This window comes from Anguilla anguilla, chromosome 8 (assembly GCF_013347855.1).
Source record: "Anguilla anguilla isolate fAngAng1 chromosome 8, fAngAng1.pri, whole genome shotgun sequence".
NCBI lineage: Eukaryota > Metazoa > Chordata > Actinopteri > Anguilliformes > Anguillidae > Anguilla > Anguilla anguilla.
In genome coordinates this window covers 29,456,357-29,473,071 of record NC_049208.1, presented here as the reverse complement: position 1 = coordinate 29,473,071, position 16,715 = coordinate 29,456,357, and the positions used below count along the sequence as shown (strand labels likewise).

At 41.1% G+C, this 16,715-nt stretch overlaps 1 protein-coding gene across 1 annotated transcript; it reads left to right on the top strand.

The window, feature by feature from the left end:
- The first annotated feature begins 594 nt into the window (after positions 1 to 594).
- LOC118232912 (eomesodermin-like) lies at positions 595 to 5,887 on the top strand. The gene is made up of 6 exons (XM_035428156.1): positions 595 to 1,490; positions 2,011 to 2,165; positions 3,498 to 3,619; positions 4,165 to 4,323; positions 4,429 to 4,490; positions 4,802 to 5,887. The coding sequence occupies exons 1-6, from the start codon at positions 784 to 786 to the stop codon at positions 5,544 to 5,546; spliced, it is 1,950 nt and encodes a 649-aa protein (XP_035284047.1). The 5' UTR covers positions 595 to 783; the 3' UTR covers positions 5,547 to 5,887.
- Positions 5,888 to 16,715: the final 10,828 nt, after the last annotated feature.

Here is a 16,715-nt window from a genome sequence, read left to right as displayed (position 1 = left end):
ACTTGGTCCTTGTCTTTGAAACTACAGCGTTTTCCGCAAACAGAAGAGCAACCGAGATCGAATACGCTTTGGCTTCCTGAGGTTAAACCACAGTGCACGAATAGAGAATTCAAGTTTGACGCGTCACTATACGCTGTCCACAGAGTTTAAAGTGCTCAGGAACGCAGTTTAATGTTTTTATTACCATTATTATTTTGATAATTTTGCATTTCCTTTTTAATGTGCAATACATATAATGCGCGAGAGTTTGAACGTTAAAGTAACCAATATAATACAGAATAAAATAAAACAGAATATTGATAAGTGATAATTCGATTTTAGGCATTTTAGCTAATAATAATAATAATAATAATAATAATCAGCTAAAATGATCAATGAATCGATGATGTATTCACATGGCTCTTCAAATAGCTCTGTAGCAACCCATGTTAATCAGTGTATGTCTAATTAAATTAATGTCAGCGCGTTTGGCCAATGGGCAAGGAAATCGAAGTATGTGGGCAATGCCATGGGAATCCAGAAGCACCGCCCATGACGCTTGCCGCACATTGTAAGTGTGAATAAGGCGATCATATATAAGAGCCCTGAAACAATTTTGTCACTTGCAGATTATAACAAGAGTTGTGAAAACCTGGAGGTGTGGCTGACTAGGTCAACCGTGGTGAGCAGCAGGGAAACGCACACACGGAAAATAGGTACCAAGAGCGACAGTCATTGCTTTTTGGTCGTCTTTTATTTAGTTGGACTCCTTTTATTTTTCCCTGATCGTTTTTTGCTTAAATCATGCAGTTGGAATCAATTTTGCCCAGTGCGCCTATCAACTTGCCGAAGACCTTTTATAATGTCACATCAACAGAAAGCAATAATAACAGTCCTGGATCAACGCAGCTAGAATTTCAGGAGGGGAATCGGACAGAAACCGAATCAGCGAACGGTCCCAAAAAGTACTTAAGCGGAGGGGGAAATGCTATGATAAACGAGGGAGAAGGTGAGACATTTTCCGGGAATAAATCCGCTCCTGATGGAAGAAAAAGTTCACCGGTCATTGTTGAGGACGACCTCTCAACTGGCCGTCGGTACAACATAGACGAACTTAGTTCTGATAGATACTTTATTTCATCGTCCCAGCCGCCTTCAGATGCGGCGAATCCCTGTTCACTCTTCCCCTATGCAGGGCAGACCGGGACAGTTTATACCGGGGCAAATGGATCCAGATACTCGGCCTCGCTTCACTATGGATCAGTCCTGCCGCCGACTGGGTTCTCGTCTGCCGTTTGTGCCGGACGCAGTCAGTTTGGCGCTGGGTATCAGTTTGGACAGGGTCCGGGTTGTCTCTACCCCTCATACCCTGGGACAGGTTCAAGTATAGGCTCCATGCCTATCGCGGGGACAGGCGCTGGCTCTCGAGCACAGGTCTATCTCTGCAACCGACCGCTGTGGCTGAAGTTTCACCGACATCAAACGGAGATGATAATCACCAAGCAGGGCAGGTAAGAGTCACAGGGTGATTGTGCCACTGCTGGTAGAATGTATTGGGACACGTTGTCAATGTATCTCGTTCACAACACATCTATCGAACGTGGTGATTCATTTATTCTGTTCATAATTCTCAATGTGGGCTAGATATTCTTGAAGTATCAAAATTATAATCATATGTTCTCTGTTCTGCGAACATATTAAGGGACATTTGATACGATATTAAGCTCTAGTTCATAGCCCAAGTACAATAACTTGTCGTAGATTTTATGTGTTCTTGTCGAAAGAATTTACATATTTACTTGCTAAACTTGACGTAGGCTACAACATTGGCCTGATGTACAGTATGCTGCTATTTTAGGGTGAATATATTTGAGAAAACATGGGCTTGTTTTTGATTGTAATCGGCGACCAATATTTTATACGTCAGCGTGTAATAAGCAAATGTATGTAAACTCCTCACCAGAAGATTAAGTTTTCCCTATACGGCTTTGACACTTGAAATTCTGAACATGCTGTTTTGGGTGTCTACAGGCGGATGTTCCCATTCCTTAGTTTCAACATCGCCGGACTGAACCTTACCGCGCATTACAATGTCTTTGTCGAAGTTGTGTTGGCCGATCCAAACCACTGGCGATTCCAAGGAGGAAAATGGGTCACCTGTGGAAAAGCGGATAATAACATGCAAGGTAGGACTGTGTAAGATAATGCGGCAGGCTCGTGTCAAACAACTGTATACAATAGAAAAGTTTTTTTTTTCTTTCTATGCGTATATTTGCTTGGTTTCTTAATATTAATACAAACTGTTTTTAATTGTGAGTACTAAATATTTATTGTACGCTGCACATTTTATTTAGCAAGAAAATGTAGGCTACTGTAACTGTACGTTTTAAAAAATTATTTTAGAAACGGTATGAAAATAGAAAGATTTAGGTATTTTGGTATCAGCGTTAATAAAGTCAGCATTCTGTTTTTTTTTTTGTTTTTGTTTTTTACACAAATGTGCACAATCAAAGAATATTTGTTCATTGTTTGGTATTTAGTCTGGGAATTGTAACATTAAATATTTAGGTCAGTCATTCATGCATTTTTATGCGTGATATGCGTGCATTTTTAAATTTCTAATGTGCGTCCTTTTTTGTACAAATTCAATTCTTTGAATTCGCAAATTTCATGTAGACTACAATAATAATAATGATGACAACAACAACAACAACAACAACAATAATAATAATAATAATAATAATAATAATAGCACAATGTGCACATTAGAAGAAATTTTTTTTAGAGTAGCCTACAGAGGAAAAATATAAGAATAAAAGGACATTTTAATCGTCATTCACCTTTCAGTAGTTGCGTATTTCAAAAAGCCGAAAGTCGGGCACTTCCGTAGCAGGATTGTGTACTTGCTCGACAGTATTACTGTTTTACAAAAACGTGTCCTTCTCAGCATTAATTTCAAGATCCTCAGATAAGAATGAGCTTATCGTGATATAGGTCTATATTGTCAAATACAAGTTGTAATAAGTAATTTTAGAACTTCAATCAAAAATGCGTTTATTGATGTTGTCAGCACATGTAGTTGTAGGACAAAAGAATCAATAGGTTGTGGTTAATAAATGCAAACAAAGCTTTCACCAGTCGAACATACATTTTCACCATATTACGCTCAGTGGCGAAATATTCGTGTCTACGATTAACTTTGTTTTACTAAACACTATGTTGTACAAGGCGATGTGCAATGCACACGAAAACAGTTCGTTTTCGTTTAGCGATCCTTAGTGATATTGAATTCAGTTGATACAGTTAGCATACTGTCGGTATAAATTTTTCTGTAAATTTTTGGCCTTTATAAAACCGAAGCTTCGTTCTGAAAATGTCGAAAGGTACGTTTAAGGTCAAGGAACATGTTTTATGGAACGGAATCCTATACTTAAATACAATTTAAAAATAAACGAAAATAATTCATTTATTTTCAGAAGAAAAATAAATAAATAAAATTAAATATCAAAACATTTTAGGTAACAAGATGTATGTCCACCCTGAATCGCCAAACACGGGAGCCCATTGGATGAGGCAGGAGATCTCCTTCGGCAAGCTGAAATTGACGAACAATAAAGGCGCCAATAACAACAACTCACAGGTGAATCCACGTGCTGTTTTGTGGTGTTTTGTTGCTGGAAAATTCAGAGAGCTGTTGAATGCATCTTGCTACTTGTAACTTTCACAGTTGTTTTTATCTTGGATTGAATCTCCTGAAGCATTAAGTTAATCAATTCATCGAGCCTGATTCAGGGTGTCATAATATATAAAGATTCTCCAAGAAAGAAAACAATCAGAAAATAGCAAACTTATTACTTTGTAATATTTTGAATGTATAAATTTGTCCCAGTTTAGATTATCAGTTTGATCTAATGACATGGCACCTCAGAAAGGCATCTGACATGAGATGGGCTTCCCTGATCTTCATCCCTTGGTTTCTGCTGTGTTGTATTGTCTCTCTGAAGGAAGTTCATTCCTATCCAGATCTCTTATGATTATCAATATATCCTCTGTGTTTAACCCAGGAGAGTTTGTGGTTACTCAGTGGAGAGTACGTGATGGAAATGAATTGACCTCTAACCTCTAGAGCCTATCCCTTTCCTCTGTGTTTTCATACTTGACATCTACGTTTCTGACTTTCCCCAGATGATTGTTCTCCAATCCCTGCACAAATATCAGCCTCGGCTGCACATTGTGGAAGTCACCGAGGACGGGGTGGAAGACATGAGCAGCGAGGCCAAGACGCAAACCTTCACATTTCCGGAGAACCAGTTCATCGCCGTCACCGCTTACCAGAACACAGACGTAAGCTGCCCCTCATGCCTGCTGCTTCCAAACAGTCATGCAACGTGCTTGCCTGCTTTAGCTACTGGCGATGAGGGCCACTAAGCGCTTTTGTCTGATTTCCAGATCACGCAGCTGAAAATCGATCACAACCCTTTTGCCAAAGGCTTCAGAGACAATTATGATTCGTAAGTACCTTTGTTCTTGACACAGTTCAAATAAAATAAAATTCAGTTTACTTAGCAGTGCATTAAACAAACTTGGGAAGGTTTGTGTGGTGTGATGCAGCTTAAACACAATTCACTTCTGAAAGTTGCTTTATATTCAAATTGTTTTGTGGCTTTTGTACATCCTGTATGAAAAGGACACACAGGATGGACAATGGCTTTTGATAATAATAGTAACAATAATAATAATATTTACAAAGGGTGAGTACTGATTAAAACAGCCCATAGTCTCTCTCACTCTTTCATAGTTTCTCTTGGTTCTCTCATGTCAGAATGTACCAGGCTCCAGAGAACGACAGGCTGACTCCGTCCCCCACGGACGGGCCGCGCTCTCACCAGATCGTGCCGGGGGCCCGCTACGCCATGCAGCCTTTCTTCCAGGACCAGTTTGTCAACAACCTGCCCCAGAACCGCTTCTACAACGGCGAGCGCGCCGTGCCGCAGACCAACGGCATCCTGTCCCCGCAGGCCGAGGAGGCCGCGCCCGCGTCCACGCAGCGCTGGTTCGTCACCCCGGTGCAGCAGGCCGGCTCCAACAAGCTGGACCTGACCTACGACAGCGACTACTCCGCCGGAGGCCTGCTGCCGTACGGCATCAAGTCCCTCAACCTGCAGACCAGCCACGCCCTCGGCTACTACCCGGACTCCGCCTTCGCGTCCATGGCGGCGGGGTGGGGGTCCAGGGGCACTTACCAGCGCAAGATGACCACCGGCCTGCCCTGGTCCCCGAGGCCCAGCCCCCCAAGCTTCCCCGAAGACCACCTGTCCAACAAGGACAAGCTTCGGGAGGAGAGCGCCAGCGCCTCTCCCTGGGTCGAGACCCCCCACTCCCTAAAATCCGTGGACTCTGTGGACTCTGGGATCTACTCCATGGTCTGCAAGCGCAGGCGTGTGTCTCCCACCAGCTCCAGCACAGAGAACTCTCCCTCGATCAAATGTGAGGATCTGAACACTGACGATTACAGCAAGGAGAGCCACAAAGGCATGGGATACTATGCCTTCTACACAAGCCCTTAAAATATTCCACTATTTTTATGTCTTTGTTCCATTTTGTTTTTGTATTTCTGTTGGAGTGCTGCCCATCATCCCTTGCTAGCCTGCAGTATGCCCCTACACTTTAACTGGTTCTTTTTTTTTCCTGAAAGTGCCAAAGCTTTTAACTATCTTAGAAAACCCTGCTTATTTCCTCTCATTGTGGCCAATGTTTTTATGCATGCCCTCCATGGAACTTATTTTATACAAATGTGATTTTTTTATTTATTGAAGTTTTTTGTGCACTATAGAATGTGAAGTATCTTGTACAAAATGTCTACCTGGCAGTGTTATGAAAACTGGAATTAAAAAAAAAACTCAGCATACTTACTTTTCTCCTGAAGTTTTTTAAAATTTTCTTTTTTAATTAATACATTGCATTTCTTGCTTTATGCAAAATCGTATATTGTGCACTGGCATTTGTGAATAAAGAACTGTTTAAAATGTAATTCGAAAAAAAAAATCTGGAATTATTCTTATTTAGCCTTTTTCTTGAAATGTCCATATGAGACATGAAATACAGGCCTATATTTTAAATCGGCAGTAGCTTGTTACCACCACTTTCTATCTCTCTCTGTAGCGAAGTTTTTAAATCGCAGTATATGATCGCACGCAAAATATGGCTGTTTAACAACATACAACAACATACCTCTAAAATATAATGAGTATTTCGTTGATCATAATAGCAATGCAGTTTAATGAAGACTTCACAGAATTGTAATGTTGCTTGGATGCACTAACAAAGAAATTATACACACACGCACACGACTATGCATGAAAATTTATGAATAAAAAGAAACGGAGATGGCTAAGCAATCCTACACAATTATAACTTCATACGCTGCATAATTCACAAGTTTTTTTTTAAAAGAATAAATAAGTAGATATGAGGCTATGAAATATACATTAACATATTTAGATAGCATATATTCTGCCAAAATAGCTAATACGTGAAAGTTGCTACACTTCAATTTATTTTATTTTTCTATGTAGATTAGAAAACGACTGAACGTTTAACTCTACGTTATCAGTACATTTTTTTATTCTAAAAATGGTACATTGAGGGATCACATTTATTCCAATTTCACTGACACCCAGCTGTTCCTATCAGTCCAATTATCGTCTTAAAAAAGAAGAGGGCAAAAACCCTTTCCATGCAGACTATTCAGTTACATTCAGCCAGTCTAGTAGCCTTAAGACGCATTAACTTTATGTTATTTGTCACTGATATCTGCTATATGAACCGACGTTTGACGGTTGTTCTTGTAGGCTAATTACAGCATACACGCTTTTCTGTGTTTCCATGACGTGTGCACTTGCGGGTTGACTTCGCACATCTTGAGAAATGTGGTTATATGCTATAGCAGCGTCAGATACCCAGCGCTTCTGCTGAAATCAACACTGTTTTTGTATCTCATCGCACATTTCAGAAAGCTAAAGCTCCCTCTTTGCAAAAATCAGGCTTTGGTTATTAGATTGTTGAACACGCAGATATAGCATATGGAAGTAAATGTTTTTCTAGTGGTTAAAATAGGTGGGATCTGAATGTAGATAACAATTAGGCATCGCGATTTGTTTGAAAAGGTCCCATTTATTGACAAATCTTACCTGATAGTTGTGTCTTCAGGAATGGGACAGAAACGCAAACTTGTTGTCTGTGGTGTGTATTCATATATTTTTATTTCCGCTTTTTACACAGCTACCCCCCCCCCCCCCCCTCCCAGATGTTTTATTTCCGCTTTTCGCGCAGCTACACACAGCCGCCCCCCCGCCAACCCCACCCCAAACCCTTCTATGGACTACACCTCAAGCGCGACTTCCTCTTCAACGATTAATATAGACCAGCATACATCCATTGATCCGAGACTGTATTACATAAACGAACGCGTAACGCACAGAGGAACACAAACCGTTTAGTTTCCTATTTTTATTTTAAGAACCATTTAGCATAGTATCTGTCAGCATATATGGGAATCTATTTTAGATTCGCCTCTGTTATTACCAGCTCGCATTTTATTCCATAGTTAGGATCTACTGTATAACGTAACCTAGGCACGAGGAATCACTGCATGCAGCTGTTCATGTTGGCTAATTGTACCCTTAAACGCGAGAACTTGCCCATTTTACAAAGCCTAAATTCCCTTCTTTTGAACATTGTAGGCTTGGAGCATTTAAGGCAATAGCACTAGGTAATCTGTTCATTTCAAAGAAATAGACCGGAACAAAAGTAAATAGCCTAATAAAGAAAAAGACATTAATTAGGATCTTTTTCTGGAGATCGAATAGTTCGAATTATAATTAATAATCACTGAAATGCACAATGAAAACTGCTAAATAATTATGATTAATTAACAATTACAGCGAATCGGACGGCAGAAAATGCTGTCTGTTTTATAAACTAATTAGAGCAAACGTGGGGAATAGGGCGCGCAATAATCTAGGCTGTGTTTAGCGGGCTGACCGTAAAAGTAGTCTGCTGTACGGTGAACTGTAGCTTTTGAGACACGTGCCTTTGCCTGATCTTACCACAGTCTGTTGTCATGTGGAGCCTGTGGTCTTTCTGTTGCGGAGTGCTCTGGGCACAATACCTAAAGTTAAGGGAATAAATCTCGCTATATCAATCAGTTATGGAAAGTATGTACTGCGCCGTGCAAATAAAGGGTTGCAATTTAATATTACTCAGAACGTTTAAAAAATAACTTACAACTTATTATTCACAATTTAGTAAATCAGCAGACGCTATTAGAAAATGTTAGTTACAAAAGTGGATTATTCATTTTTCAGCAAATAAGCGCTTGAGATGGGTACAGTTAGCATATAAGTGGTATCACAGAAGCATCACCGTCAAGGCTCATATAAGTGCCAATTGTCTCGAGACGTGGGAGATAACCTGAAATTATTACGCAAGTTATTCACAAAGTGTTGAAAATGCATAGTACAGAAGTTTGCGATGGACATCAGAGAAAGGAAATGCTGACCAGCTACATAACTTCCCTGTGACTGGCACCTCTCCACCCCAGTCTCAGCAGAGTCTTCATTTTAAGACCTTATTTTTCCATCTTTATTCTCTCCCTCTTGAATTCTTTTAAATACCCACATTTTTATTTTAATTAACTCTGCTGTCATGATCCTTGACAGAAACATAAGCGTCTTGACTAACTCCAATTAACACCTTCTAATGAGGTAGAGTTCTGATGCCTCCCTGGGAAGCTGATAGAAGCTGACTCCTGGAGGCCAAGACGAGGCTGAAACATACCCTGATTGTTGCCATTCTTTTCTGGGAACAATGGCTCAGAACACCAGCGGTGGTCCGAGGGTTTTCGTGGATGTGCAGGTGTGTCGTCCATAATAGGGTGGGACCGGCAGCAGCGTGTCCAGTAAGGCTGGGAGGCTGCCCAAGAAGCGGGCCTAAGACCTTTGCCAATTTACTTTTTTATGAATAAATACTGTATTTACAGTAGGCCTACATCTCTGGGTAAGGCTTTCATTCAAGTGAAAGGAAATGCTTGTATTGGAAAGATGACATGCAGCTGTAATGTAGCTGCATTACAGCTTGTCAACAAATAAAACAATGTAAGCCCAGATAATAATAAAACCAACAAGTTTCTGTAACCCACAAAGGACTCTGTGACTCATAAAGATGAGAAAGAAAGTTTTGATAGTCACAAAAAAGGACGTAGCATCTCACACTGTGGTTCACTATGAGACTTTATTTTTTGTATCAGGAGCATACCAATGGTCGCTCTGTACCTATTCGTTTTCCAGTAAGTGCCACAGGTAAAGTTCATAGGTCCCAGGCTCTGGCCATTAAATTTATTCTAAATGCATACTCTACATCATAGTGTCAGGGTGCCAGTGTTCCTCTGTGCGAGTGTTAGTGTTTTTATAATCCGTAACTGTGTATTTACGTAATGGATCTGCCCCGCAGAATAGAACACAGAGCCCTGGGAACCATGACAAGCCGGAATTCCAAAAAGTCAATAGGCCCTACACTGTTTACATGCATTCCTGCAGGAACAGCAGTAATCAATAGACTCTACTACAGCACGGTCAGGAAACTCCTGGCTTGTTTACGTGGTGGGGCAAGGAGGCACTGAACCTGTACAACAGTCTTAACTTTCAACAATATTTTATGACAGTGCTAAATATTTTGTCTCATTTCAGTCTCACAAACAGGAACGCATTACCAAAATGATGCTCCTCAAAAGTGTTTGGTATTCCACCTTTGATTGGGTTGGCTTTGCTGAACAGAAATTTCAAACTTTTGCTGCCATTTTACTATTAAAGAAAAGGGTGGGAAACTGGAACACAACATCCATTAACACCAGATCCAAAATGGTATTTACTACTGTATTTGACAATGAAAAAGAATTAGACAGAATTTGAAACACAACATGCCTGTTACCAGAACATACTGGCTTTCATTTTATACTGAATATGGCAAGATAATACTTGTGAGTGAGGAAGTTGATTTGGACAGTTGTGACCCACACAACTTGTTTCCTCAACTCAAACCGAAACATTGTGGTTCTCGCGCATGAGGCTATGACCAATGGGAAGCTTCCTGTGTCAGAGACAAAGTGGCCAAAGCGCGCTTGAACTTGCTGTTGCTACAGAAATGCACTGTGGCACAATAAGGAACTGCGTATCTATAGGACACTAAAATAAACTGCAGCCTGAATTTAAAACGGTAAAAACAAAAATGTTGTAAAAACTCAAAATTTCAAGGCCACACTAGATTTTTGAGTTCTGAGTTTAACTTGGATTTTTGAGTCGTAATTAAATCTAAAATTAATTAGTTGTTTTGTTCAGAAAACAAATTTCATTGTTATAAAAAAAAATAAAATTGAGTACGTTTTTTTAAAACTATGAAATGCAAAATTTCTAAACCAATTAATATTTGAACTTGAACTCAAACTTTCAAAATCCAAGTTAAGCTTTAAAAAAAAAAAAACAAATATTGAAATATTGGGTATTCTGAACTCGGGAGCGTGCAGACAACCGCAGTTCTCCTCTGAAGCACGCGGTATCGCCACACTGCAGACTGCAGCTGAACTCGCACAGAGTGGGGTCAGAGGAAAACCTTTCAGGTGCAGCTTTAACATGCCGTTTACGGGCGACCGAACGACCAGCAGGGGTCGCTAGAACCTTCCCATACCCCAGGCAAAGCAACCGCCAATTGCACTTAGCCCTACGGAGCTGCCGGTCAGTTTCCACTGGAATTGTCCGTATACGATCTGAGACCGCGGGACTCATCCCCGCACCACAGCACGGTGCCTTACTGGAATGAGCCAGCAGACTGATATTATTAATACACAATGCTAAGCTAAATTCAAGCAGAGTGTAAGGGTTAAGTGAGCAACACTCAGGGTTATTTGGGCTATAGGAGCACGGCCAGTGATGTGCATTTAAGATCTCACACATAATGTGACAGTACTTCAGTTTACTCGTTACATTTGAGTTGTGGATCTCAGGACTGCAGCCTGTAAGAGAAGGCAGACTTTTGAGCCATGCGACAACTCCTAAGAGTCATTGATGTTGCTAATATGTATGATTCTGATTTAAGGCTTGTAAAAGCACCCTCATACATACCCACACACAGTATATCTAGACCCCATCCCTTCCAGGAACACATGCAGCTTTTGAGAGGACTATATTTCTGAAATGAGTCTAATTGAAATGATGAGCAAACAAGTGGAAAGGCTTTGTAGTATGTAGTATAGATGAACCTATCAGTGCTTTGGGGAAACATTCCAGCAGCTGTGGAATTTTTGCCATGCAGGATCCTGTTTCAGGACCTTGGAGAGCTCTGCCCCATGAGAAACAACTCTTAATCCTGCAGGGAAATTGGAAACAGTAAAGGGTAAGTTTCTGAAACGCCTTTGTTTTCACAAAGCCCAGAATCTAGTGTGCAACCTCTCTGTTTAAAATAAGATTACTGTTACTCATTTATTAACGTTTTGCCTATTTTCTATTACACTATAGGCAATGCAAAACAATAAAATCAGTCACTTGTAGTTAGCTGTTAGTGAAGTGATTGATTATATTGTCCATTTCACAATTAAACTATCAAATCCTCAACACTTTTAAAATAACGCATCATCATGGTTTGCTCTGTGTGATAGTGCTCCATGTCTGTAGCCTCACGTTTCAGAAATCAATGCTGATTCCCTTTCACTCTCCCAGAATCCTTATAAAAAACATACTACCCATATACCCCACAAAAAGTCAATACTTTCTCTTGACATTCACAGCTAAGTTTGTTCTGCTATTCTGGTGAGATTCTTGACACAATCATTATTTTCTCTCTGGGTTTTCATGCTTTTCTTTGTGGTGTAATACATCTGTGACACTACACTTTAGCAACAAATCAGGAAATCAGCTTGTTAATACCAGATTGAGAGTGCAAACCAGTGACTGTCACCAGCAAATGGTAACAGGACCTGCGATTGTGGCAAGGGATTGATCGCAGCACAAATTTCAGTACACACTTGCATGGTAGGACACGGTTAGCTAGCATCACGACCATAGCGTTTTGTCACGTCTTGTCTACAAATTCATCAGAATGCTGGAAAATGAATATGGGAAATGGGCAAAAAACATTACTTCAGGTATTGGGTCATGTGGTCTCATACAGGATGATCGGAGATCAAACAATTGACTCAAGATTCAATGATATATTTTAGTATTCAAGATTTGTTTTCTTGTAAATTTCCTTTAAGTGTCCTCTTACAACACCTCCCCCCAATAAAAAGAGAAAACACAACATATAGGTCAGATTGATTCACATCACTAAACTTGGCCTCCACTTCATTTCTTATATCTGGCTCTATTTTAACACTGTGCCACTGAGCATCAATAATACATGAAGGACAGTGGAGGACATCATACTTCAATTTCTTAGTAAATTTCACTGCAGGCAGCTCTTTCGCATAGTTTCGGATGATGATGCTGATGATTGTGGCCATGATCACGATCACGATAATTCGTTCAGTATGCCTTTATATAGCAAGCCAAATATACACTGAAGTGCTTCCAATCAAGTGCTCTATACATGACAGTGTGAACCATCAAACTTGCAGTCACAAGTCAACCACCTGAACCACTGACCAACTCTGCTGCTCGTATGTGCCTGTCTGCCAGAGAGTGGCGACCAGCCAACGCGCTTTCACGCTCACGAAGCAAAGGTCACACCATTCAGGAGGTGAGAGCTCTGTTACCCCAGTCAAGCAGAGGTGCAACAGAACACAGGCCAAACCTCTACATCTGTCTGTCACTCTGTCTCATTTTAGTTTCAATTCACAAGCACACCTGCATGCAAGCACATACAGGACCTGTCCTGGGCCTGGGCTTGAAATCGCTGGGGTGACTCGCATTTCACATGATATTTATCTACAAGAGGGCTGGATATAGCTTTTAGATACGGGCAGGTATAAGCCACACATACAGTATACCTACATATACCTATGTGACAACTACTACAGCATCTACACATGCTACTGCTACTAATAGTACTACACATACTGCTGCTGCCACTACTACTATTACAACAACCACAACTACTACTACTACTACTAAAAATAAGAACAAGAACAACAACAACCATCTTGGCCGCTAAGTCATGACACACAACGATGTTGGTCTGTTGTCTGTATTTTGGCAGATATTGCGCTGGTTTGCCTTTACTGGTCAAATGGTCTAAGCTCTTCACAAAGACTCTTGAGTTATCGAGCTGTCAAATACATAATTTTCACAGAAGTACTCTTCGTAAACAGGTGCAAGTGACTGTGCACAACTGCACTTCCCTGTCAATCCAAGCACAGCAACAGACAGGCACAATTTGACCATGTAGCCATGGCAGTCAGGTAAAAGGAGGGGTTTCAGTGCAATTCCAAATGATATCACATTACTGTATCATCATGAAATCACCCCTGTAGCCTAACTGATCTGAGGATAAAAGCATTATTATCTGAAGGCCACTATCTGCCTTCCGAGACATGGATAGCTTTCTGAAATTCATGGGAAAGCTTTTCAAACTGGCTCAGCTCAGCTTTTCGAATTGAGGGAGAGAAGTAGATACAAAGCTAGACAAATCTCACACTACCCAACTGGCTCACACCCAGCTAGCTACCAAAATGCCTCACATCACTAAGTTAGATGGTGCTGTGCTACTAAGCTGTACAGCATAAGCCAAACTGAACAAAAGCAGAAGGTAGACAGCTCATGGCAGCCAGTTGGATAGCCCCGATGCGATAAAGCTGGATATGAAGCCATGCTCCCCAGGTATGCTCCAGCACTATGTGTACTTTATTCCAACTAATTTTATTCCAGGAAGTTGTGAGAAATCAAACAAGGAACTCACATGCCAGTGTGTTCATTAGGGCTTGTATAAGCACAGATAGGAGGACAGATTAGTGGGTGCTGGGCTCCCTCTTGTGGGTAAAACTGGCACCATACAAAGTTTGATATATAATTGTGGCCAACGTACTGCATGTATTTTATTCTAATAAAAACATTTTACTTGCCATTCTTACTTGCAGTTCTTTTACTCTCAAGCCCCAAACACTGACCCACAACTACTCCAGAGGCTACTTAGCCCACATAGACAGCCATCTAAGATACAATAAGTTAATTGTACCATATGTAAAAACTGAATTGATAACATGTATTCTTGATTAACTATTTACATAGATCTATTTGGCACAATGCGAGTGTTTTGCTCTTAAATTGGTAATTCAGCACTTCACTATGTTTTGTGTTTTAATGCACCCATGTTCAAAAAGTGGGAAGCATTCATCATTGTCAGTAATAGGAGTCAGACAATAAATGCGTGTGTATTAAATTAGGAGATTGTTTCCCTTAACGTGAGTTGCAAGCTGTGTCACTGAGCCTACATGACAGAAACTGCAGTGTTTTGGCACAAATATGAAAATATGATGAGAGGGCCTATTAATTGCATTGATTTAAGTGATGTGCATTTCAGTACTCTGGTGTATTTGTTATAAGTCACTGTTTATTTTTTATTAGGAAATAAAAGGAGTAATTAAATGGGGTGTTCAATTGTAAACAAGAGATGGTGAGCTTTCCTTTTAGTGGAATCTCCAAGGGAGGGGCTATGGCTATACGAGGTGGGTTTAGAGCAGCTGCTCCTAGGAACCGGGGATTAACATTTCTCCTGAAGCTTGCGACCCTCAGTGGTTACCAGAGGTACTGCTGTTTAATAAGCCTCTGGTGCCAAAAAGCAAGTATCCCCATTGAAGTCCATTCAAAACTACAAATTTACCCTGGTCAAATTATTCCATTTTTGATAGTATTTTCAAATTTTAAACACACCAAACGAATTACTCTCCAGGGATCAATAATTTTTTCTCAGCCCCACAGAAGAAGAATTTTGTCATACATATCATATACTGTATATCTTGATAGTCTAGAGTAGAGAAAAGGTGACATGGTGAAAAAGGAGTGGTTAACCCATCGAGATATACAGTATAAAACTGGAGACAGCTTCCGCTTACCAGCTCCATGGATTCTTATGGGAGCTGCTTATTGGCACATCAAGCCAGTTCATGGAGGCTGCCATGTTTGACTACGGAGCTTCTGGCACCATAGTCAAACATAGCACTGGGCACCAAAATGCAAAGTAATGAATATGAGTGCAAGGAATATATGTTGTATGTTATATCTTATTCTGTGAGGCTCAGAAAAAGGTCCCTGGACAGTAATTAGTTTGGTGTGAAGAAATTGTTTAATTTAAAAATACTGTCCAAAATAGTATCATTTGACCAGGGTAAAGGGTGCAAGGAGCAATTGGAATTTGTTTGACGGAAGATGGACAGGCTACTCGTTTACAGGCTGGTAGGAACACTGTGTCATGCATAGAGTTAACAATAATCACTGCAGAGTTAGCTGGTAAAGGGAAGTGGAAGGTGTTAGGATTGAATACCATGGGGAGTGACCGCTTTCCCATTGGGACACGAGTGGGAGGGCAGCTGGTGGTTGAGGAGGATGAAAGAGTCAGGCCCTTTAATCTCACTAAGGCCAGCCGGGTTAGGTTTGTGGAGGAGTGTGGTAGGGGGCTGGCTGAAGTAGACAACTCCTCTGTGGCCTGATAGAACATCATACTCTGTTCAGGAATTCACCAGGTAACTAGGCTATTCCAATGATGGGAGGGAAACGGTTCCGTGGTGGAATCAAGATTGTGATGCGGCGATGCCAGCAAGGAACAGAGCTTACAGGGAGCTGAGGCGGTGTCCTATGACTTGAAATTTGATTCAGAATAGGAATCTGAAGGCGTTGGCTAGGAGGGTCATCAAGAGCGCAAAGCTGGATTGTAGGAGAGCAGACTGTGGGATGCTTGTGGAAAGCAGGTGAATGGGATTGGCAGGAGGATGACAGTGCCAGTATTCCAGATGGGACCGGTGGTGGCACAGACAAATCAGAAAGGTGGTGCAGAGTGAGGGCAGTGTGAATGCTGTTAGTTGCAGTGTGAGAATTGTTTTGTTGGAGGAGTGTCAGAAAGTGCTGGCCCAGGAGGAGGTAGGTCAGGAATGTCTGGGGTATTATAACATTTCCTTCACCAGAGTGGAATAATGTCAAGCCATAGCTGTGGGCGGTAATACAGCACCAGGCAAAGACTGACTGTATGATGAAATGTTTCGACATTTTGATGAGGTAGTACTGCATGAGATGCTGAACCTGTTTAATGCTCTGTGTGCAGTTCTTATTCCTCAATATGGAGTCAGAATGGTGAAAGACGCAGGAATAATCTTACTGTTTTTACTGCAGGATTACTATGTTGTTGCATTGAGTGTCTCACTTGGGATGTGAGGAGGGGTTCCTCTGGGTCCCAGCACATGTGGGAATGGAGGGGAATGAGGTGGCAAATAGCTGAATGTCTCAGGAGCTGGAAGGAACTAATTGTTAGGATGGGATAGGCAGAATTAAAAGTATGACAGTTGAGGGACTGAGGCTTCAGTGGCAGAGAGAGTGGGGGGGGGGGGGGGGGGCAACAGCATAGATGAGGTGCTTCTGACCCAGCTCAGGCTGGGCCATTGTGGCCTGGGGGCAAGACTTTGGATAGTGGGGAAGCATTCTGATAAAATGTGGGGACTGCAATGTATTAGAGACAGTGGCTCACATGCTGCTACACTGTAG